Consider the following 23,133-nt stretch of genomic DNA (forward strand, 5'->3'; position numbering starts at 1 on the left):
CAGCAGCGCAGCCAAGGCTTGTCACGACGTCACTTCCGCCTGAATTTGAAAAACTTTATTAAAAAGCCTAAACACAAACAGTGACTGCAGCAGTAGCAAAGAGTCATAGTATATTCTAAAAGGTAAAATACACAATATGTAAAATATGTAATACTGAGAATGAGTCCCTTGTTGAACTTTACACTAACCTACTATAAACTCAACGTAAACATGAAATTAGAGCCATTAGACATGAAAAGGAGGAGTACATTAAACTTGGAATGCGGCCACTTCATTTATCGGATATACAGCAGGAGCAACACTCGCATCCCCTCTAGGTGGTCCGTCACTTCTCATTATAAACACACTTTTAGCGTATTTTCCCACAATACCCTGGTACACAACGTCACACACTACAAACTTTCCTTAAAGGGGCAGGCCATACCTGCAACACAACAGCTCTCGGTCTCATATACAGAGGGCAAGAGAAAGCAGAGAGATTTTTACACACTGTCTGATAAACATTCCGACAGTAAAGGCAAGGGGTAGTGATGGACAGGGGCGTTCCTAGGATTGAAGGAAAGGGGGGCCTAGCCCCTAAGGATGCCAACATTTTTTTGGGGCTCATTTGAGGCTGTGGATATCCATTGTTTCAGACAGTTCATAGATTGGTTCAATCAGAAAGACTGTGATTTTTCTCTGTATCTTTGCTTGCATTCATTCAGTATAAGATAACAGAAGAGACAGAATTTCAGGGTCATTGTGAAATTTGACAACACAAATATGAACTTTTCTCAAATAGAGAGAAATAATTTTCCTGCTTGTAAAGGAAAGACGGATATACTAGTTTTCATATCCGTGTCACTCCCAAATCCTAATTATTATAGTGACCACACACAATGGATGGAGAATGGACCTGCCATTGTCAACTTCTGAGTTGTTTATTTGTTGTATTATGAGCAGAAGGGAATAAGATACTCAATACACAAAAATACATTCAAATTATTTCAAAAATAGAATCCAATGCACAGAACCCTAACCCTAACCCTAGAAAATGTTAATCACTCTTGCTCACTGGAGACATTTTCTAACAAAATAGCTAGCTAGCTAGCTTAGTTTAAGACAAACACAATCAAGTAACACTGTATCCATTTAGGCTGATTCTGTGCAGCAACTGTGACTCTTATTCGGAGAATATCTGAAAGTTAGATGCTTACAATTGCTATTTGTTCACCAGCCATAATGAGGTTACTCTCCTCCGCATTACACAGCTTTTGGGAGCTAAGTTCAGGTGAAGGTGCCGATAGCTGATGAATTAAAGGAAGAAACTTGCACTTGAGAAAAACCGTGAATTTTCAGCTTGTAAAACAGCAAAACTTTAGTCTGAGTGGAATAAATACTGAGAACAAATATTTCCATTTTAGAAATTTTATTCATTTTTATAAATGTGAGGATAACAGGAGCACCTTGAGAAAACCCATTGCAAAACTTTAGACTTAGTAAAAGCTAGGTCAGGCCGTAAAATCCCTGGCCTGAAAATTATTATGGGGGTACCTGCACCACAGAGCTGTTAGCTGATTGGTCCTCACACTGAAAAGCGCGTCACTTTGTGTTTGTGTTCACGTGTGTGGTGTACAATAAATGATGTTAACAAGCAAACATTCCGTTTCTGGCTTTGTGTGGGAGAGCCCCGTGGCATGCACCACCGCCACACTGACATTTGAAAGTGAAGCTATCGGAGTAACGTCATCCACCTATTATCTCCTGAAGAAGGAAGAGATGCCTGCTCTGAAAGAGGAGAAGAAACCAGGCTTTTTGCACAGGCGTCTTCTCAAAATGGAGATTATTGATATCTCAAGTTCAGGATCTCTTCCAAGAAGGGAAGACATTAGAATCTCTGGAGGCCACGTCTTACACAACTCCTTGTAAATGTCCATGTCAAATATTCTTTTCGGGATGTAAGGTGAGTCAATGTCTTTGACGTCTGCCCATATTCTCTCCAGCAGATGATGCCTTGTGTCATCATCATTACAGGTCAGCTTTGCCTTGCTATAGATTTGTGTGACGAGCTTGTCCGAAAGAACACTGACATACATTTTATATTTGACCTCTGCATGGATCTTTTCAATCTTCTCCCTGGCCTGCCTGTCTGATGATCCTGAGTTCTCACGTTCTTTGCCGACTTCTGATGAGGAAGACTGCTTCGATCTTTTCTTCCCACTGACCACTGCTGGTGTTGACTGCTTCAGTCTTTCATTCCCTCTGCTGGTGACCACTGCTGGTGTTGACTGCTTAGATATTTTCTTCCCACTGCTGGTGTCCACAGCTGATGGTGACTGCTTCAGTCTTTCATTCCCTCCACTGCTGACTTCTGAGGATGAAGACTGCTTCGAACTTTTACTCCCACTGCTGGTGACCACTGCGTGGGTTGACTGCTTCAGTCTTTCATTCCCTCTGCTGGTGACCACTGCTGGTGTTGACTGCTTCAGTCTTTCATTCCCTCCGCTGCTGACTTCTGAGGATGAAGACTGTTTCGATCTTTTACTCCCACTGCTGCTGACCACTGCTGATATTGACTGCTTCAGTCTTTCATTCCCTCCGCTGCTGACTTCTGAGGATAAAGACTGCTTCGAACTTTTACTTCCACTGCTGCTGACCACTGCTGGTGTTGACTGCTTAGATATTTTCTTCCTTTTGCTGGTGACCACTGCTGGGGTTGACTGCTTCAATCCTTCATTCCCTCCGCTGCTGACTTCTGAGGAAAAAGACTGCTTATATATTTTCTTCCTTCTGATGGTGACCACTGCTGGGGCTGACTGCTTCAGTCTTTCATTCCCTCCCCTGCTGACTTCTGAGGATGAAGACTGTTTCAATCTTTTACTCCCACTGCTGGTGACCACTGCTGATGTTGACTGCTTAGATATTTTCTTCCCTCCGCTGCTGTCTTCTGAGGATGAAGACTGCTTCTCTACTTTTACTCCCTCTGCTGGTGACCACTGCTGGTGTTGACTGCTTCAGTCTTTCATTCCCCCCGCTACTGACTTCTGAGGATGAAGACTGTTTCGATCTTTTACTCACACTGCTGGTGACCACTGCTGGTGTTGACTGCTTCAGTCTTTCATTTCCTCTGCTGGTGAACTCTGATGATGGTGACGACTGCTCTGACTGCGATGAGTCGATGGTCATTAAAGTGACTGACACTCTGTTTGTGTGGCGGTTAACTTGGTTTTTCAGCCACCAGCTTATCAAGGACAGAAAACAAAACACCCTGGTCTGAATGTCTACATATATGCCCCTGTGTGAAGTAGGAAAACGAACCTTCTTCACTAGACCTGAACCCCAGAAACGCACTCAGAAACGCACTCACATATGTAGCATGTTAGAGTTATAAATAACTTGTCCATGTGTAAAACAATAAAAAATTAATAAAAAAAAAAAAATAAAAAAAATCCCAATAATTATTTTGGGGGGCTGAAGAACATTTTAGGGGGTCTTCAGCCCCCCTAAAACAGGCCTAACGACGCCCCTGGTGATGGATAAGGTTTTCTTTAACAAGTTAAGTCTTTCATTCTAAGTTTCCACCTAAAAACTATGAAATGAACTGAACTATGAACTAGCTCAGAATTTAAATGGTGAATTATGATAGGGAACTATTCATGTTTACTTGTATGAACAGAACTTTGAACTAGTTCATGAGAGGTGTGAACTTGCACAACACACACACACCCACACACACACACACACACACACAGATGTCCATGTGCTTTCTTACAATAGCATGTGATTTACCAAAGAAGTATAGAAAAGAATAGAGAAAGAAAGCAGTTGCAGAATTGATTATACAATGTCAGTTTAAGATAACGTATTAAAAAAATAATTAGACACATTGTTATGATATTCAAAACTCAGTTTATTATGTTTGTAATATTTTGATAAACAGTCCCTTTTATAACTGTACACTTAACTACAATAAATAATTTCAGTAAATATGAAATTACAGCCATTTGACAACTGCATGAAAAGGATTCTAATATATATATATTAGATTCTAATACATATATATACATATATTGGTATATAGATATCTACTGGGGGACCACAGGTTCAGAGGTTGAGGGTGTTTGCAGTGACTCAATGTGCACATGGAGCAGTAGTGAGTGGCTTCCACAGCAGGAAGGGGTAAGCTGCATCTTTAAGATCACCGGGTTGAATGAAAATAAAAGACATCTATCATAAGTTTACCTTAAAATCCGCTTTCTTACAATACATCAATATTGGCACGTGAGTTACTGTAGAGAAAGCAGAAGTTGGAGAATTAATGATGCCTGAATTTGCTCTCCATCCCCATCTTTGAAAAACTAAATATTAGCACTTATGGTCATAATATTTGATGCCACTGCTCACTGATATGGAATGTTATTTTGAATTGCTGCAGACAAAGTTATAGTGACTCACTACAAGTAAATCATCACTACTATCCTAGATTTTCCAATATTTCCCATTTGCACAGAAACCACATATTCCCTACCTCTCACTATGACTACGACTGATGGCTGAAGCTCTGAGGGCTTCATATAAACCTCACTGCTTCTCCTGCAGATGTAATTTTACTTCCTCCCATCTTATTTTCTTTCACAGATTGCATTCCAATTTTTTTTGTGCAAAAAACAAATAAATATACATGTAATTGTGGTAACATACATAACATCCCTTTATTGTGCCACTTCTATCCTAGACTGATGCTAGTCACTACCAATTATAGTTTCTACAATTTACATTTTACATCTCGAGTTGTTGTAACCATAAGTATTTCTGTGCAATTTTCTTTCAATCATACTGTAATACAAGCGTGCCATTTGGTTTAATTAGTCTCTGAAATATGTAAATCTACCATGGCCAGGAGACTGGAGTATATACAATGCTATTAATATGCTCTATGTACAACCAAGATGGAGTCTCTATCTCTGTGATTGTACTCTAGCAAACAGAAACATTGGTGTGTCTTCAGTAGGTCTGTGTACCACTTATTCCTCTGTGTCTTCATCCTTAAGCCCAGATCTTGAGAAAGACAAAGAGTGAGTCATTAGAGGATTTCAGACTGAAAAGCTGTCAAACCAGACGATAACAACAGACATCTCATACCCTCAGAGTGTGGTCCCAGGAACCTGTGGCGAAGGCGGTCCCATCAGGGGACACTCGCAGCGTACTGACACGGTTCTCATGTCCGAACAGAATTGAAACCCGTGTTCCTTTGAGAACATCCCAAACATTTATGGTGTAGTCGTTGTAGCCGGCAAACAGAAGTCGGCCTGTGAAACACACACACTCACACAAATGTAAAAAACAGCAAGTAAAAAGCAACATGTTTAACCACCGGGGGAGCTGTACTGAACTTAGATATTCAGAGTAGCTCTGAAAGTAAAACGAGCACATATCTTACCACTGAGAGAGAAATCAACACTGGAGACCCCGAATATGATGCTCTCTTTGGAATAGATAGCCACTTCTCTGTCTGCCCTCAAGTCATACAGGCGGCACTGGAACAGAAGTCAGTGTTTTAAATGCTTAGATCATCAGGAGCAGTTTGTAAATAGTAAAGTAAAGTAAATAACAGGAGTCTGTCCAGTGGACAGTCTAGGAACGGTTCTACAGTTTGGGAAATTATATGTTTAATTTCTTAGAGTTTACCTGCTTTGGTTTTTCCACAAAGCAGTTTCCAGTCTTTATGCTAAGCTAAGCTAACCAGCTAGTGGCAGCAGCTTAATGCGTACTGTACAGACATGACAGTGATGTGGATTTTCTCATCATACTCGTCAAGGAAATTAATGAACATATTTCCCAAAATGTGGAATTATTCCTTTTAAGATCAGTAAATAATATCAGTATACGTACTGTAGCATCATCTGAGCCAGAGGCAAATGCATCTCCACTGGGATAATATCTAAAAAAAAAAAAAGAAAAAAGACAAACAAATTAGTCTCTTAAAGCCTTGATTTCAATATATCTGATATGTAAGGCAATCTAGTAATAGAATGAAAAAGACACTGAGGTTGAGAGAAAATGGGCAAAAAATACACAGAATCTTTTTCATCATTCTTCTACAAAAAGCCAAAACCATCAGAATAATAAGAAATAATAATCACATACCGCACACTGTTTATGTCCGATTCATGAGTTTCAAAGGACTGAATACACTGTCCTGAGCGCATGTCCCACACATTGGCCTTCTTATCACAACCCTGCAGCGACAGAAATCATCAAGAATGTGACAAAATCGATTCAATTCAGTTCAAGTTGACAAAGCACGGAGGATTGGTGTCCTCACCCCTGAAACGAATGTGTTTCCGGTCTCGGAGGGAGCCAGGTCCAGACAGAGCACGTCTGCTGCGTGTCCATGGAAACTCTGCAGCAGCTGCCCGCTCTCAACATCCCATAATGCACACGTTCCATCACCGCTGGACGTCAGGATCTTTAACGCAAGCAGACGATGAAGAGGAGGTTCAGTGAAAAGGCTATGGGGGCAAACGCACAGCTATAAATGGTCTTTGCTGTGTGAGTCGTCATGTGACCAGGACATTAAACCAGGAGCCACTGGCTGATGTGAATTATTAACAAAGTATGAGGCCCCTTCTGCTCGCATATGGACGGCAGTGATTTCTGATTAATAACGAGGGCGAAGAAGTCACTACTAGAAAACCAGCTGTGTTTTCTTCTTGGAAACAGAAAAACTAAATACGTGTTTTCCTGTTTTTCTTTAGCGATCTGTGTGATTATTGATTGATTCACTGTGTTTTGGGGATACTCTCACCTGCATATCTGAGTTGGTGAAGCTACAGGCAGAAAGGTAGTTTGTGTGCATGGCCACTGACTTCTTCTTCGCAGCCAAGTTCTCATTCTTGTCCAGGGACAGGGGATACACAGAGCATTTGTTGTCCAGACCACTGTGACACAAAAACAACCCCAATTTAAAAAAGAAGAACCCCACAAAAAGACGAATGTATGACACACCACCTTTAGATGGTACATTGGAGGTTAAGATACTCACCCACAGGCTACAGCACACCCAGAGGGAGCGTAGGCGCAGGCCATCACCCAGGTGCAAGGCATCGTCACAGCGTGCTCCTGATAAAACACCAGAAGACAAAGCTGCATGAGCCGCACTGGATCAATCAGATTCAGTAGGCATAATCAGAGCGGGGAGTTCAAAGCTGTGGGACCACAGAGGTGAAACTGTTTGTCCAAAAAAACAAATAAAAGTAATGGGATGGAAATACATTTCAGGACATTGTTTTGGTAGAATCTCCCCTCTCTTCGCGATAAGAAGGAAACCCTTTTTGCAGCTCAGTGATATCATGGCTCCTTATCTAGTTAATTTTGCTGCATGATACTGGAGCCAGTGAAAATCTCAATGAAAAGGTCAAACTGAAGAATTTTTTGCGACCCTTTAAAAATTGCACAACAATTGTAAACCTTATATCTTGGATTTTATGAACACATTATATTGACCACTCCTACTTTACAATCTAAATCTAACATATATTTTTGCTTTCATTGTGTCTAATTTCTGCTGTCTTTCCATGTTTTAATATACTTATACTAACATTACATTTTACTGTATATAACCCGACTTGGATTTGGATCTGTGGGTCCCAAATCAAACGGCCCTGAAATAAATCTAAAAGGCTATAAAATAATTGTCTTCAGCTCTGTTACTCAATTTTTATTTTTTTCTAATTTTGAATTCGTTTTTGCTCTTGTTGGGTAAATACCTAATACTAAACTCTGATTATTGTCCTTTCTGAGCTGATGAGGGATCATAAACACTGGTTAGCAAAAAAGAGCAAAAAAGCAGCATATATTAAGAATGGGTCAAATGTGAAAATACCTTTAAAGATCGCATTTTTGTTAAAGACCTGGTGTGTACAATTTAGATGAAAAGGATTTATTTGCAGAAATTGAATATAAAAGTAATCCAGGGTTGTTACCACTAGTGTGTTTCATCTCAATTGCACACATTGTTGTTTTCTTTCCCCCAGAATGTGCCCTTTATATTTAATTACTTTATATTAATAACGGGTCCGGTTCCGCTCTATAGGGAGGCAGCCATGTTATTTTACAGTACACCTTTTTGAGTTTTATGACCTATGAAGCCTGCCACAGGTTCTCCTTCATGTTTGGAAGAGGAGGGTGAGTTTAGGGGTATTCAGCTGCAAAATGCAACTTCACCACTAGATGCCACTAAATCTAACATACAGCACCTTTAACATGCATCTGATTATTTTCAGTTAGTAATAAAACATCTGTATACTGAGAACAGCTGTTACCTTGTTGGTGGTGAAAGCATCCCATACTATCACTTTTCCATCCTGTGAGGAGCTGACGATCCTCCTCTTGTCCTTACACCAGTCCATACACAGAACTTTGTTGCCGTGGCCCTTCAGAGTTCTCCGGGTCTTCATGACAAACTGACCCAGTCCCTCCACCTTCTCTGCCACCTGGTGTACTGCTCAAACACACACACACACACACACACACTGATCATCACATTAACCATTCTCCTGTATATGCACCCTCCATTAATATTGCTGGAAGCAGTGGGGATTAAACTACAGCAGGCCTTCACTCTGTGGAGGGATTATTATCTTGTCCTCAAATAGCTTTTATGAGCATCTCATAAGAAACACATCCCCAATAGCCTGTTTCTAATGTCCTCAACATCACACACAGGTGAGACACATCGGACAGAACCACTAGATGGAGGAAGCTGGGATGGAGGCGCTTGACTGTGAAATCAGGAGGCAAACAAACATCCTGTCAGATGTGAGGCAGCGTCAAGCCACTAGGATCAATAATCAGCTTCGGAAAACGCCCTCCCCCATGAAATGCAGCGGTGGGTAAACCCCAGAATAAACACGCGCGGGTATTTTGGGGCCGTATTTCAGTGCGATCGGTCCCGGTGCGAGACGCAGGGGTGAACCGAGGCCCCTCCATTTTCAGCGGGACTCACGCTCGACGTCGTGCAGCTTCGCCCGTTCATCCTCCAGCTTCGACTTCAGCGTGTCCGACTCCGTCTTGAGGTGGGTTAGGGTCTCGCTCAGCTGTACCTCCTGTGTCGCCATTTCAGGGATCAGAGGGGATCTCATAAATTTCCTTTGTGCAGGGCAGCGGTGCAGGCGGCGAAAAGGCTTAAAGCGCAGCTAACAGCTGATGCTGCTGTCATGACGTCACGGGGAGAAGATGCTCCTCCAGCTTCCAGGGAGGAGGCGGAGAGAGGAGGGGGAGAGGGGAGGAGGAGGGTCCTGTATCCCGGTGATGCTGCATCCTCAGCAGCAGCATTAGCAGCTTCACTTTACCCTGCAACTAAATAATGTATTTTCACTCTGAAAACACAACACAACTGTTTCCCCCTCTGCACTGCGAACATTCCACATGACACAGGCCCTTACATTTTGACATATGTACCATGTATTACAGTGGATGTAATTATTCTTTTTAACATATTAAGATTAACCTGCATTTACAGCAAGGCTGTCTTGTTTTTATGTATTAAGTGCTTTAATCTTATACTGTTATATTTTGGCCTATCTTCCTTGTTGTTTGTTCATATTCACATTTGTATTATTATTACTTTTTCAACATGACTGTGTGCTGTGTGTATTTATTCTGTAAAACACCATTATCGTTTTAAATCTATGTCACAGGAAATACATTTTTTATGTTAATATATTTAAAAGAATTATGTTATCCTTTGTTGTGTGCAAAATATTGAAAATACTGCGCGATTTTATTGATTACTCCTTCACATTTTAATAGAGCCTTAGCTACAAACGAGCACAATGAGGTCATTTCATTTTTGAGTTTTAGCAACCTGGGAAACAATAATTTCCACTATAGATGAAACTGCCCATTAATTACTTTGAGAATCTAATAATAACTTGACAATAGAGTCTAAAGGGATGTCTTCAAATGTCCTGTACAAACACAGTCTATTACCATTACCATACACTTTCTCTATATTCCATACTATCCCCTACTATTCTCTGCAGTTCTAGTAAAAGTGACACAAATATTAATATTAATAGTAGCTGCATATTGCATATTTTTCCTGAATCTGTGTGAGTTTTATCTCCAGCTTCAGTCCAAAGACATGTAGATGGGGCTAAAGTTAATTGGAGACTCTAAATTGACCGCAGGTGTGAAAGTGACCGTTAATGGTTGTTTGTCTCTGTATGTTGACCCGACGCTGGTGACCTGTTCAGGGTTTACCCCACATTATGGCCTATGTCAACTATGTCCCCTGTTCTGTCACCCTCCAAGAAGAGATGAAAAACTGAAAAAGTCAGAAAGAAGGAAAGGACACGCACCAGTGACACATAACCTCAGTCTTAACCTACACCCGACATATTAAATATGGAGTGTGAATTTGTTTATTAAAAGTGTTTATATATAAATTAACATGCAGCCACAGGCCAATAGATTATGAATCAGTCATATGGGGGGAAAGGTCAGAGGTCGACTGGATCAGATCCGGGTCAGAAAGCCCAGATGGAGACTGTTGGGGACCTGCAGGAGCTCCAGAGCCTGCGGCGACGGGCAGAAAGGAAACGTGACCTGGAAACGATAATCCGTGTCCAGCATCATCTGTGTGGAGCCGTCCCGATCATGCACCAACGACTGCAAACAAAAACAGGACATGTTCAATGAAGTGAAAGAAAAGCTCAGTGCATTAAAATATGAAAAAAGGGACAGCAGAGCTCACCTGAACCTTGCGGACAAATGAGGAAGACACCCTTTTCTCAAAATCATCGATAGGTGTGTATGAATTCAAAATCTTGACAATCTACAAACACAAATTGAGTTTTATTCTATGGATGCTGGAGTTTTCAACCTTGAAAAACATATGACACAGTGTTTGAGTGAATTAAAATACCTGGACAGGGTTGAGCTCAGTGCATTTGTCAGTGATCTCCTTGGCGTCATCGTCAGTGGACTTGTTGACTTGCAGCAGCCAGGCGGCCTGAGACAACGGCCTCAGAGTATCTATAGCATTAGAGCTCTGAAGTTCCTTCTCCTTCAGCCACTCCTCCAGGTAGCTGATGTTACACCTAAACACACACAGAGACCTGGTTTGAACATCTGTCCTGAGTGAACCATTTACAGGTGATCAGAGGTCGGGGACACATGTGCCATTATTTTCACTGTGTGAACACAAATGGGTCAGTGTGATGGAACACCTACTCCGCTGACATCCTCTGACCCGCTGCAGCTTCATATAAAATCTTCTCAGTGACTATATGTTGAATGGTTTTCGACCAACTTTTTATGTTTCTTGAACTTCTTTTTTACTTTTTTATTTCAAAACCAAAACAATCTAACACAGACCTGATTTGCATTCCCTTCCTGCAGGAGCACATATCTTTGCGGAGCATGATGTTGTTGAGTGTGATGGCCCCCACTTGGTAGAAGAGCTGTTTGACGGCCTGTTTGATGAGGCCCTGCTCCATGCCATGCTGGTTCATGGTGGAGTGGAAGACGGTGAGCTGCTGAATGATGGAGGAGATGCTGTACGTCTCCGAGTCCTCGTAGATGCTGTTGGAACGTTTTCTGACGCCTGTCGGCTTCATGCTAGAGATACCCTGTAAACTCTCGTGCTCCAACATACCAGGCACTGTTGGACAAGAAGCACAGTTAGAGGCACTAATCCAGAGTGACCACTGTCAAAAAATTACAATGATAGACTTTGAAGGATTACCGATCCCCGGAGTGATGCTCTTTTCCATGACCGTGATAAACTGATGGTAGATGTGGATGGCCAGGTCGCTGAGAATCTGTCTGTGCTCTGACAAATCAAAATTCTGCAAACAGTTCTTCTTCTGACGGGCGGTATTTTGTTTCATGAACTCCTTCAGATAAATAAAGAAGGTTAAGATATGACTGCTACTGTGTAGGGCAGACATGAAGCACAACAGCGTAACCAGGTTCAACAGAGCAGATCCATACATACCTCCTCCCCGCTGTACTGCTTCAGACAGTTGAGCAGCTGATACGTGTTAGAGAGCCAGAAGGAGAGCAACTCAAAGTCTTTCGGGTAATCCTGCAACATAAAAACAGCAGCCGTGTTTTTGGAGAATTGTTTGGACATTTAGTATTGTTTTCTTCCCTGTTTGTACGTTGTTGATTTGTCTGTTAGTTAGCAAGATTACGCTAAAACGACCTGGACAAATTACCATGTAAAACAAAATTTTGATCCGCATCAGGGGGCGTATTCAGGATATATACTTTTTTCAGTTTCCTTAACATTGTGACATTGATTTCTCACAGAATAATTCCTGGATCTTGACTTATTTAAAAAAAAAACAGACAAATCAAGGGGACTGATATTTATGACTGTGTTGATTTTTGTGCAGATCCAAATAAAAATCCAGATGTAGTGAATTTAAATGTGGTTTCATAAGGAGACTGTTGGGCCTTGGTGGAGGTGTGTGATATCCCAGTTGTATTCATTCAATTTGCAAATTTGTTCTTTCCTCCCTTCCTTAGATCAACAACATTTCAAAGTCAAAATACAAGAGCCAAACTAAACTGCTGCCAAATTATTGTATCACCTTAGATATGAACATGAGTAATAATCATTTCTCTGATCTACAGCGCAGATAAAGGCAAATAAATGTCTAATCCACCTCACCATGATGACCTTTTTGACAGCACAGATGATTGCATTCATCAGAGACTTGAGTTTGGCTTCGTCGTTCAGGTAGTCAGCGAAGCGGACGCACATGAAGACGATGTACGCTGGCAGACCCGGGATCATGTTGACCACCACACCCTTGGGCTTCAGGTCTATGGACATATTGTGACATGAAAATTATTTTTCATTTAGTTAAATCCTGCTTAAATTTAAAGAGGATCCCGCCGCAAGCACAGGGAGAACATGACCATCTTAAAGAAACAGTTGAGAGGACGAATACCAAGGATGATGTTCTGGATGAGCTTGGGTTCGTCCTCCCTCTTGTACTCCAACATGCCGAGGTACTCTTTAGGCAGTGCAGGTGCAGAGGTTTGCTTGACTGTGTGAGAATCAAGCAAATGATTAATGAGGAGTTCTGTTGTTTTTGGTGATAATTCACAGCCTCAAGCCATAACGCTACCTTTCTGTGCTGACTCAAAGCTTTTGATTTGATTCTGAAGTTTCTTTATTAATCGGTCTCTATGGTCGAGCTGCTCCTCAAAGTCCTGAAAGAAAAGTCAAGGTTGTTATTGACTTTCTTGGAGACAAATGAAGAACCGACACACTTTTATCTATGCATACCATGTTCACTGCAGTTAACTGTGAAGTCTCCTCTCTCAGTTTACTCTTGGCCTCACTCTCCATCAGCTGCTGTCTCCTCAAGTGATCGTTCTCCTCTTCCAGATCCTCCACTTGGCTTTGAAGCTGCCTCTTCACCTCCTCCAGCGCCTCAGCTTTCTCCTCAAAGTGTCTACAAAGCAACAAAACATCAGCCAAACTCAGAAATGTCCGTCCCATCTTCAATCAGGAAACAAACTCTGACCTGGATGTGTTACCTGCGTTGTGAGGTCTCTTCATTAATTTTAGCTTGAAGAGTGTTGGTGATCTCCTCAGTTTTTTCTTTCAGGTGAAATGGAAAAAACAACAACATAAGAAGAGGTACAATACTGAAACCACGTGTTGATATCATCGAAAAGAAGCAAATCTCAGCTCTACCTGCCAACTCTCTGTTCAGCTCTTTTCCATGGAGCTCCAGTTCCTGTTTTTGTCTCTGCAGCTCTGACACCTGCAGTTTCAGCTCTGGTAGAACCTGTGGATCACGTCAAATAAGAAGAAGCACAATTACTGAACCTTCTGCACCCGATCTCTGCTTAGAAATAAAATACGGAATCAGTCAGTAATCATATTACGCACTGAGTTCTCGCTGCTGAGTCTGGACACTTCTTGGCGAATGTTCTCATTGACGTTACTTTTCTCCTGGAACAGGTTTTGCAGCTTGCTGTTCTCATTTTGAAGGTGGTCCACTTTCAACTGCAGGCCCTCAAGCTTGGTCTCATAGCCCTCCTTCTGCTCCCTCTGGTGGGTTTCCAGTATTCTGCCATCAAAGGTGGAACCATGTCGAACAGGGTCAAGTTGTACCCAGGTTGGTCACACAGACTTAAGGTCCCACTCCAGCAGCATATTGCACCCATGACAACTCTTCTTTCTTCCTCAAAATTACATATTCAAAAGGTTTGTTCTGAAAATGTCCCCCCCAGGCCTTAAAATGGCTTAATTTTACTTTTACACCTTCCTTCCTCATTTCTTGAATAGGATCTACCAATATGCTGATAAGGGCACTTCCCTGCTCTCTGTCGCCCCACCCTCACAGCTCACCTGCAGCTGAGGAACCTTTTCCGGTAAATAGTCCCACCCAAAAGCTGACAGGATTGGCTTCTAAGGTTTGTGACATCACAAACCCTGGCTGTCTGAATCTGTTGTTTTCAGTGAGGGCCATATAAGCAAATGTTTAAGCAACAATTCTTTGTTCTTCCATTGACTTCCAATCCATGCGAGTCAGGGGTGAATAAAACATTTGCTTCCTGTGGGGAAGCAACTCACAACATGGATCTTCTTGGAGTTAAAATTTAAGGAAATGCGAGATTCACTTCGCATTTGCATATGTGGGACCAGGCCCTTAAGGAGGAAACACTTAGCCATGGTGTTGACCAATTTTGTTAAAGATAGGTTTTTTATAATATAAAAAGGCACTAGGGGACAACCCTAACCCAAAATAATTGTTTTCTCTAGAGGGGGACTTTAATACAGGTTACACTCAATGGAAAAACAAATGTTGAAAGCAAAAATGTATACCTGGTAGCTTTGTGCAGTCCTTCAAAAGCTGCCAGCAAATCTTCAACCTCATAAATCTCCTCTGAATCATTTGGAGTCAGCCTTCAAGAAAACAATATGTGATATTACAATTCAGATGAAGTATAAATACAAGAGAGAGAATAGGAAAAAATTTAAAGAAGTTACCCCAAAAGAACCTCCTCTTCAACCACGCCGCCAAGAAGTTGTCTTGTAATCTCAGTCATTTTGGCTGCAAAGAAATTTTGAGTATTATAAGCAAAATAGGATTTTCATTTGTGTCCTAGCATGAGGTCGAATCACATTTCTATAGAAAAGAATGTCACTCAGTAGAGCTTGTATCTCTACCAAGGCCCATCAGTCCCCATAAATTCAATCAAGCTGCACTAGATCACACACACTCATAGATATCATTCCCCCTAAATATGCCTGTTTTTCATACATAATCTCTGTTTTCCCTCATGAGAAATTCCCCAAAACTATGAAAACTATCTCGCGAAGAAAATAAATTCCTGGATCCGCTCCCTTAATTGGATCTGCTTCAAAAGTTAATGGGTTCTTCCTTGGCTCCGTCCCATCCTTCCATCTCATCAGTCTACTGAATCAATAAAACTGATTCAGTAGTTTTTGTTTAATCTTGATTATTGACATCCCAAAAAATCCAAACAGACAACAATGGAAACAGCAATGCAAACACTTGAAGGGGGCTCAGAGTGTGTGTACATCTGACAAGGCTCACGCTCTGTCTCGCCGTTTTAAAGAATCCTGCACACAGACAAACAGGTAATAAGGTTCACTACGTATGGTGAAGTCTCTACCTCTTGCTTGTTCCGAGTGCTGCTTCATCTTCCGGTCCATGTTATTTCTCTGGTTCTGCAGGTTGTTCAGATCTCTGTGCAGCTCAGGAATGGTCTTGACTAGCTTCGTGAGCTGGAGGACCTGTTCCTGCAGGTCGGAGCTCACCTGGCCTTCCTCCTCCACCTTTCTGTGCAGAGTGACTCTCTCCTCCTTCAGTCTCTTGATCTCCTCCTTCAGAGCTTCCACCTCCTTCTCATGGTCCTGTCTCTGGATCTCGATGTTGTTCTCTGCAATCCTGGAAGGAATCTCTCCCATTAATATTCCGAATAATTGATCAAGCAAAGATGTCTTTTAAGTACTACAAAATGTTGTTTTCTTACTTTCTTAGCCTTGCTTCAGTTTCTTTCTCGTCAAGAAGACTTCCCTTGATCACATCAAAATTCTCTGCAGGAGAGTAAAACAGGTCAGAAATATGGTTTGAGGTATTGCAATAATAGGGTTGCTCCATCTCTTTACTGTTACCTTTGGCCTCTTTGGTGGAAGCTTCAAACTTTTGGTCCAATTTCTTTTTTTCAAGGATTAAAACATTTATTTCCTGTCGAAGCTGTATAATTGTCTAAGGTAAAAAAAAAAAAAAAATGCAGTTTCATCAGCAAACAAAAAACTGAGAAGAAAAAACATAGCTAGAGCTTGGATGACACTCAGTAGTGCTCATACCTCCACCAATGCCCAACAATCACCTTAAATTCAATCAAGCTGCACCAATTTCACACACTACAATATTCTGAATTGTTATCGTCCAGAATTTTTTTACCTGAAGTTTCATGAAAGACACTTCAGTTGTTTTTATGTCATTTTGCTTCCAAACAAACAAAGGGATGGCGCTGAAAACAGCACCTCCTCCTGACCTGAGTAGCATCTTCTTTCCCTTTCTTCTCTCTTGCCACCACAGACGCCTTCTGGCTGGTCGATTTCTCCAGCTGCGCCTCCACAGCCTGAAGTCTGTCCACAGTCTGAGCGTGAGTACTGGCCAAGCTGGTCAGTCTCTCCATCAACCCACGGCTCTCTTTATTCTGTGGGCAGGGGACGGGAATTCACAAACAGTAATGTCTTCTAAATAAATAAATAAAAACACAGATAAAATAACTGGAATCATCTTTACCTGGTCTTCAATCTTCTTTCTGAGCTTCTGCACTCTGAACGAAAGCTGAACATTCATCACCAGCCTGCGCATGGTTTGGAATCGCCTTCGAGCCAGCCATGCTCTGGCGTACTTCTGGATAACCAGGGCTTTGTTCTCTTCTATCATCTGACAGGTAAGGTGGAGATGGCAGGGCATGAATCTCACCTGAGGACAGTCTGGATTTCTATAAATGAGACAAATGCTTCATGCCTGATAACCCACTGACCTTCTTGTACCGTTTCCGGGCCATCCAGCCTCGTGTGAAGGCCTGGATGGTGACAGAGGCCAGACGGACTAACTGGTAGATCTGTCGCGTGCGGTATCCTCTCCAGTGCCTCTGGATCACCATTGTCGCCCATCCTCGCTTCAGAGTGGCAGCACTCACCATTTTACTGGAAAAAAGAGAAGTGGGAGTGGGATGAGAAAACACTTGCTTATACAGTGGATAGAGCAATCAACCAGAAAGGCTCGTACCGGATCGTCCTCTTTCCGCGGATGTACTGTTGGAGGATGATGGCCGCCTCTCTCATTCGCAGGTACTTCCTCCTCTGGCTCCACCCGCGGACGTGTTTCTGGATGGTTACGCTGGCTCCTCGAAGTCGGTCCAGACGCAGCTTCTCCAGATAAGCCACCTGACCGGCTCGGAAGAAGATCTTTGTGCGACCAAACTTGTACTGGTTGGGGTCCTGCAGATCAAGCCGTGACGTACAAGTGATACACAAACATATAGAGAGCAGTAATGCATGACAATATATTTAAGGGAGAATTTAAAGAGGGAGTCAACCTGAATCAACCTCTGCAGCACATCTTTGCAGGTCTGTTTCTTGTCTCTGAGGTCCGACTCCTGGTGTGACATTAGGATACTGTATCGGCTGTAAAACTCAATATATGTCCACCTGCAAGTACAAGAGCGTGTTACGCATTACAACACAGACATCACAACATGTGAATATTGTCATTTGGCTCATATGGCATCATGCAGCAGAAAGTCACCTGGACGGATAGCTCTGTGCACTGACACGGATAGTTTCAAGGACGCCACAGGCTCGCAGCTGCTGCACGACCCTCCTGGAGTCGTATCTCAAAAAATAAAGTAATAGAGTAAAGTAAACGCTTACTTAATGATTCAGTCAAACAGAGTAGATTGTGTCAACGATAGTCTTGTTAGTACTCACTCAAATGGGAGTTTTTCATCGTTTGGCTTGATGCAGCGCACATAGTGTGGGGTGGTAGCGTTCAGTGTCTCCATCAGCAAGGACAGGGAGCTGGAAAACTACATTTGACCATTAAATCAATGAGAAGGAACAAGTGCAAATGACAATTGTGTCCTTTATACACATGCAAATACAGGATTGGAGGTGCAACAATCTCCGGTGAGCAAAGACAGAGTAAACATGTTCACCTTATCTCCCACAGAGGCTCTCAGCTGCTTATTGGCTGGTTTCAGTCCGGGCCTGGCCGGCCTGACTTTGACTTTACTGTTCGCAGTGCTTTTCTCCTCTTCGTGGAAAAAAAGGGCCAGAAAAGGAAACTGATAACAGACACAAACATGGAAATGTGTTAGATTGAGAAAAACAATGCCACATGGAACCTGGGTTATAATATATATACATAAATATAATGTATAAAATAGGACTCTTGATTTACCTCGCTGGCTCTCATTATATCCACCAGTTCTTCATAGAGAGTGTCTCTGTTCTTTTCAAGAAAACCTCTGCACTGATACTCCACCTGTAAATTTTTAAAACAACATGCCCAAGGAATCAAAAAGCATTAGATCTTAATAACATTAACATAATTGTTATGCTCCATCATTCGTTATTGTGTCTTTAAGGTTCCTCAGATTCTACCTTGTCTGCAAAGTGTTGTATCACAAAAGCCTCGTTGGATAACCTGGGCTTCTCAAACAGGGGATTGGTGTCCATGTAGCTGTACAACTTCATCAGCCAGGTTTGGTCAGTGCCCTGAGGAAACTGTGGAGGGAGACATGTACGGCAGGAAGTTAATAAAAGGCTTTACAGTGGAAACTGAAAACATGAACCGTGTAAGTCCAGATCGGGCTCTGACCAAGCATTCTTCATCAAGCAAGTCAAGGATCCCCATCTTTGCTTCGATCAGGTCAATGACGGGCTGGTTGTCATAGAAATCAATCAGCGTCCATGGGATGTCCTCTTTCATGTACTCCTCCTGCTCCAGCTTGAACACGTGCTGAAGGTAGGAGAAGCAGCAGAATGATCCTCTGAGCTGATAAAGACACGTGCACTGTGCAATGATTTCTGCTTGATGGTTGCATACCAAGTTAAACTGCTGCTGAAGCTTTTCGTTTGCATAGTTGATGCAAAACTGTTCGAAGCTGTTGATGTCAAAGGTTTCAAAGCTGCGGACAAAAGACATTGAGTTCATGACATGATACAAAAAGCATCCAAGAGATGAATATATGAAGAAGAAGAAAGTGCTGCGTCCTCTTTACCCATAAATGTCCAGAACGCCTATGAAAGCGTGCTGTTTTCCAGGGACCTGCAGGGCTGTATTGATTCTGTTAATGATACAGTCAAAAAGGAGAGCGTAGATGTGCTTGGCGAGGGCGTCTCGGGCATTAACCGCCCGCTCCTTGGTCACCGGCTTCACCACCGTCTCCGCCACCAGAACGATCCTCCGGTGGCACAGCCAGCGCACCAACCCCTCCACACTTACAGCCAGTAACTCACAGCAGACGGCCAGGTGTGGGTCACTGAGCTGGAACACACAACAATGCCGTTCTGTATTCAACCTGGTTAATGGTTGAAGTTCTATTCAAAGAAGAATTCAAAGTGATTCGAGGCCCCGGAGAGTCGTGACTCACGCTAACTGACGATTTGTCCTTTCCTGAGTCCTTGATCTCCACGTTCCCCAGATGCAGAATGGCTGCCAACACTTTGAACACGTCTGATTGAAAGTCTTCCTTCAGACCTGGAGAAGTCCAGAGAGGAAAGATAAGCTCAAATAAACACCAGAGAAAAAGTGATTTACAGTCTGACAGCTGGGAACTCTTTTTACCGAGCAGGGAGAAGGTCCGTCGAGTCTCCTCCATGTCTTTCTTGTCATCCACGCCTTCAATAGTGATGTCACCGCCAATGGACGTGTACTGGAACTTATCTGCACTCACTGCAGGCAAAAGGAATATATCATTTAGCAGAGCCATTATTTATACGGCTTATACTTTGAGGGTCAAGGAGGGGTGAGAGGCGACCTGTCCAGGAGTTGCAGGTCCAGCATACAGAGACAATTCACGCTCACATTCATATATACGTTCAATTTAGAGTCTCCAACTAACCTCATCCAAAACCTAATGTCTTTGGCCAGAAAAAAATGGGATTCATACCCACTCGTTGTGAGTTGCAAGTACTAACCACTGTACCACCCTTATCAAGCAAATAAAATAATAAAATAATCACAAAATAAATGCATGTCTGAATGTGAGGCTTAAGTGAGTCAGAATAAACATCACAGCAATTAAACTGTTAAAGCTCCATCTGACACATGCAGTGTAAACACTCACACAGTCTCAGGCTCTTGAACTCCGGCAGCTGAGCACAGGAGCACATCTGGTAAAATATGTGATAGTTCCGCTCGTTGTCGGCCTGAATAAGAAAAAAGAAAAAGAGAAAAACATTAATATGGATTAAATACTGGAAAACCAACGCTTAACAACATCCTCGTCTCGTACTCTACCTGAAAAACCACTCTGGACTTCTCCAGGAGGTAGGTCCTCATGTTGGCTCCAATGATGCGGTACCTCCTGTCAAAGCTGATCTCTGTGTATTTCCCAAATCGGCTGCTGTTGTCATTCCTGGTGGTTTTTGCATTTCCTATTGCCTGAGGCAGAACCAAGACATTTAGATCTATTCACCAACGATCATAAAAGATGATCTTTTATCTTCATGAGATCATAAACAATGGAACCCTTGTTGTCACAGTGCTGAAACATCGTTAGTTGCCTTGTGGATCCTGGTGCAGTGAAACCATACCTCTGTTACTGGATTAGACGCCAGGACTTTGTCTTCAACTCGTGTGTTGCTGCCAGATTTGCTGACAATGGCAAAATATCTCATAGCGTAACGAGCAGACACAGTTTTACCAGCTCCGGACTCACCGCTGACGATAATAGACTGGTTCTTGTGGTTTCTGAGGAACAAAGAGGTGTAAAACGCTGTTATGAGTGGACAGTTAAATAGTAATAAAATGAAAAAGAAAGTGTTGACTGTGTGATCTGAGAGATTTTACTGTCCATTATATCATAACGTTAGCCTCAGGCATTTCCGTAAAATGTATTCAGGAAGGTCTTGGTTTGTTTTCTATATCTGATGAATGACTTCAGTTCCTGTTTACACACAGAGTCTCTCACTGTTAAATCCCTATCGACAGCACAGTAACACCCATTGTGTTTAATGTGTTTAAGGCACTGTCAATAAAAAAAGTCATGTTTCAAACGAGTAACATTGTGTATGAATTGTTCTCCAACTTGATGACAGAAGATGTATCTGTTCTTTTTCTGCTGATGCACATGTTTTCGTTATGTTTGTATTGTCTTGAAGGCTGAATGCCGACTTGGTACATTTTCCTGAATGACACTTTATAAAATGGGGTTCTCCTTAGGCGCGGTTAGTACTCTACTTCATGTGACTCATTGGTTTTTATTTATTTACCTGGCCATCTGTTTGTAAGCCTCCTCTGCCACAGCGAATATATGAGGGTCCATGTCTCCCATGTTCTGGCCTGAGTAGGCATGAATGATTGCGTCTCCGTAGATAGGGAGCTGTTTGTAGGGATTTACGGCCACCAGTATAATACCTGAAAAATGAGGAAACAACACAGGTCAGGCCAAAAGCAAAAATACCTCAGTGCCTTGATATACAGCCGAACGCTTCCTGCGACAGTACCGCAGTAGGTGTAGATGATTCTGGACTCCACAAAGCGCACCCTGAGGTTGTGCAGAACGGCGGGTTCGTGGAGGTAACTGAGAGCGGTGAGGTCATTCTCCCCCACCAAGATGTCCGGGTTCCTGAGAGGAGGGAGGCGTGGAGTGGACGGGTCCAGAGGGTGGTGGTGCTTCTGTCACCGGGACACACGGGTCGGGTGAAAGAGTCAGGACAGCTGTGGTGTTTGTTACATCGTGAAACACACGGCTGCATGTGATGGGATTCTGTACTCACTGTTCCATCTTCAAGGAGCAGCTCGAGGACTTTATCTCCAGACTGAAAATCTCTCACTATCTCTGCTGATTTCCACACATGTTCTGCATCTGGAATCCACACTCTGTTGAACTGAGGAGGGGGGAGATTATTAATTGTTTAATAATCAATTATTAAACAATATTCAACAAGAAACCTCTTCGGCAATGTCGGACATTAACTAGGTTAACTCCCAGGATCTTATTATCTAAAGTTTAATGATTTGCTTCCTTCTCTTTCATACATTTAAAGAGATTCACATGTAAAAATATGAATTAAATGAAACAGTTGAGTATTTTAGCTTTTACTTCCTTCAACACAACTTCCTCTACATTCATACAACTTGCCTGAGCACTGGGAAAGTTTCCATATGTCTCAGGGAGTGTGGACACAAGATCTCCACAGTAATAATGACAGGGATCTTTTCTCTTACCTCGGTGTACAGCTCCAGCAAAGCCATGTCTGTGCATTATTATGATGATTATTGTTGCGGACTCCTCTTGTCTTTACATTTGTTTGTCACCTGTTGTATCACTTGTACTGTGTCTGGTTAGCAACGATCCCCCGGTGACACCGCAGTCAAGTCACACACACTTACATCATCCGGACGTCGTTTTCAAAATAATACGTAGGGAATTCGTTCAAAATCCTTCTTTGAAAAACACTTGTATCAAAACTTCAAATCCTTAACTTAAATTGTATTACATTTATATGTTAACCCTAAAGCTCAAATTATTTCTCTTTTATTAATCTATATGATTGTGTATTCATGATAAATGTATTGACATATCCTGATCTGATACTTAACTTAACCCTGAGGCTATAGAGTGAGGTAGAACTCATCATATTTTCTTACCAGTATTTACACTGACAATGAGCGTCTAATAAATACTAAGGGGCTCTCCAGTGATGATGGAGGAACAAAAGCTTTAACTTATTTAAGCTAGTCTTTCCTTTATGAGACATTCCCACCTCTAAAATCCTTCATAAGACAATGACGGAGGGAAATATTCACTCACGCCAACATATAACTTATCAAACCAAGATATTACAGTGAAGGGGTTCTCTGGAACAAACCTGAAGCTTTTATTTTGAAGGTCGCCACC

The 23,133-nt window shown here is 42.2% G+C and overlaps 2 protein-coding genes across 2 annotated transcripts; both read right to left on the reverse strand.

Annotated features, from left to right (window-relative positions):
• Positions 1 to 3,904: 3,904 nt before the first annotated feature.
• gnb5a (guanine nucleotide binding protein (G protein), beta 5a) lies at positions 3,905 to 9,142 on the reverse strand. The gene is made up of 10 exons (XM_062389832.1): positions 8,987 to 9,142; positions 8,304 to 8,482; positions 7,025 to 7,101; positions 6,788 to 6,920; positions 6,305 to 6,448; positions 6,127 to 6,218; positions 5,872 to 5,920; positions 5,420 to 5,516; positions 5,122 to 5,288; positions 3,905 to 5,037 (listed from the first exon to the last, which is right to left on the reverse strand). The coding sequence occupies exons 1-10, from the start codon at positions 9,120 to 9,122 to the stop codon at positions 5,026 to 5,028; spliced, it is 1,086 nt and encodes a 361-aa protein (XP_062245816.1). The 5' UTR covers positions 9,123 to 9,142; the 3' UTR covers positions 3,905 to 5,025.
• Positions 9,143 to 10,357: 1,215 nt separating this feature from the next.
• myo5c (myosin VC) lies at positions 10,358 to 22,586 on the reverse strand. Its single transcript, XM_062389801.1, has 40 exons — positions 22,461 to 22,586; positions 22,010 to 22,120; positions 21,737 to 21,908; positions 21,503 to 21,647; positions 20,825 to 20,981; positions 20,529 to 20,672; positions 20,356 to 20,437; positions 19,854 to 19,961; positions 19,660 to 19,766; positions 19,288 to 19,553; positions 19,113 to 19,194; positions 18,885 to 19,025; positions 18,668 to 18,790; positions 18,465 to 18,548; positions 18,220 to 18,348; positions 17,993 to 18,090; positions 17,811 to 17,897; positions 17,602 to 17,713; positions 17,292 to 17,503; positions 17,044 to 17,209; positions 16,797 to 16,943; positions 16,543 to 16,707; positions 16,157 to 16,250; positions 16,015 to 16,078; positions 15,655 to 15,929; positions 15,005 to 15,068; positions 14,840 to 14,920; positions 13,901 to 14,081; positions 13,703 to 13,796; positions 13,543 to 13,606; positions 13,289 to 13,457; positions 13,128 to 13,212; positions 12,948 to 13,046; positions 12,665 to 12,819; positions 11,984 to 12,073; positions 11,732 to 11,882; positions 11,362 to 11,647; positions 10,910 to 11,084; positions 10,739 to 10,819; positions 10,358 to 10,653 (listed from the first exon to the last, which is right to left on the reverse strand). Exons 1-40 carry the CDS (start codon positions 22,485 to 22,487, stop codon positions 10,501 to 10,503), a joined length of 5,226 nt encoding a protein of 1,741 aa, XP_062245785.1. The 5' UTR covers positions 22,488 to 22,586; the 3' UTR covers positions 10,358 to 10,500.
• Between the last annotated feature and the right edge of the window lie 547 nt (positions 22,587 to 23,133).

The sequence above is a fragment of the Platichthys flesus genome, chromosome 6 (assembly GCF_949316205.1).
Source record: "Platichthys flesus chromosome 6, fPlaFle2.1, whole genome shotgun sequence".
Classification (NCBI taxonomy): domain Eukaryota; kingdom Metazoa; phylum Chordata; class Actinopteri; order Pleuronectiformes; family Pleuronectidae; genus Platichthys; species Platichthys flesus.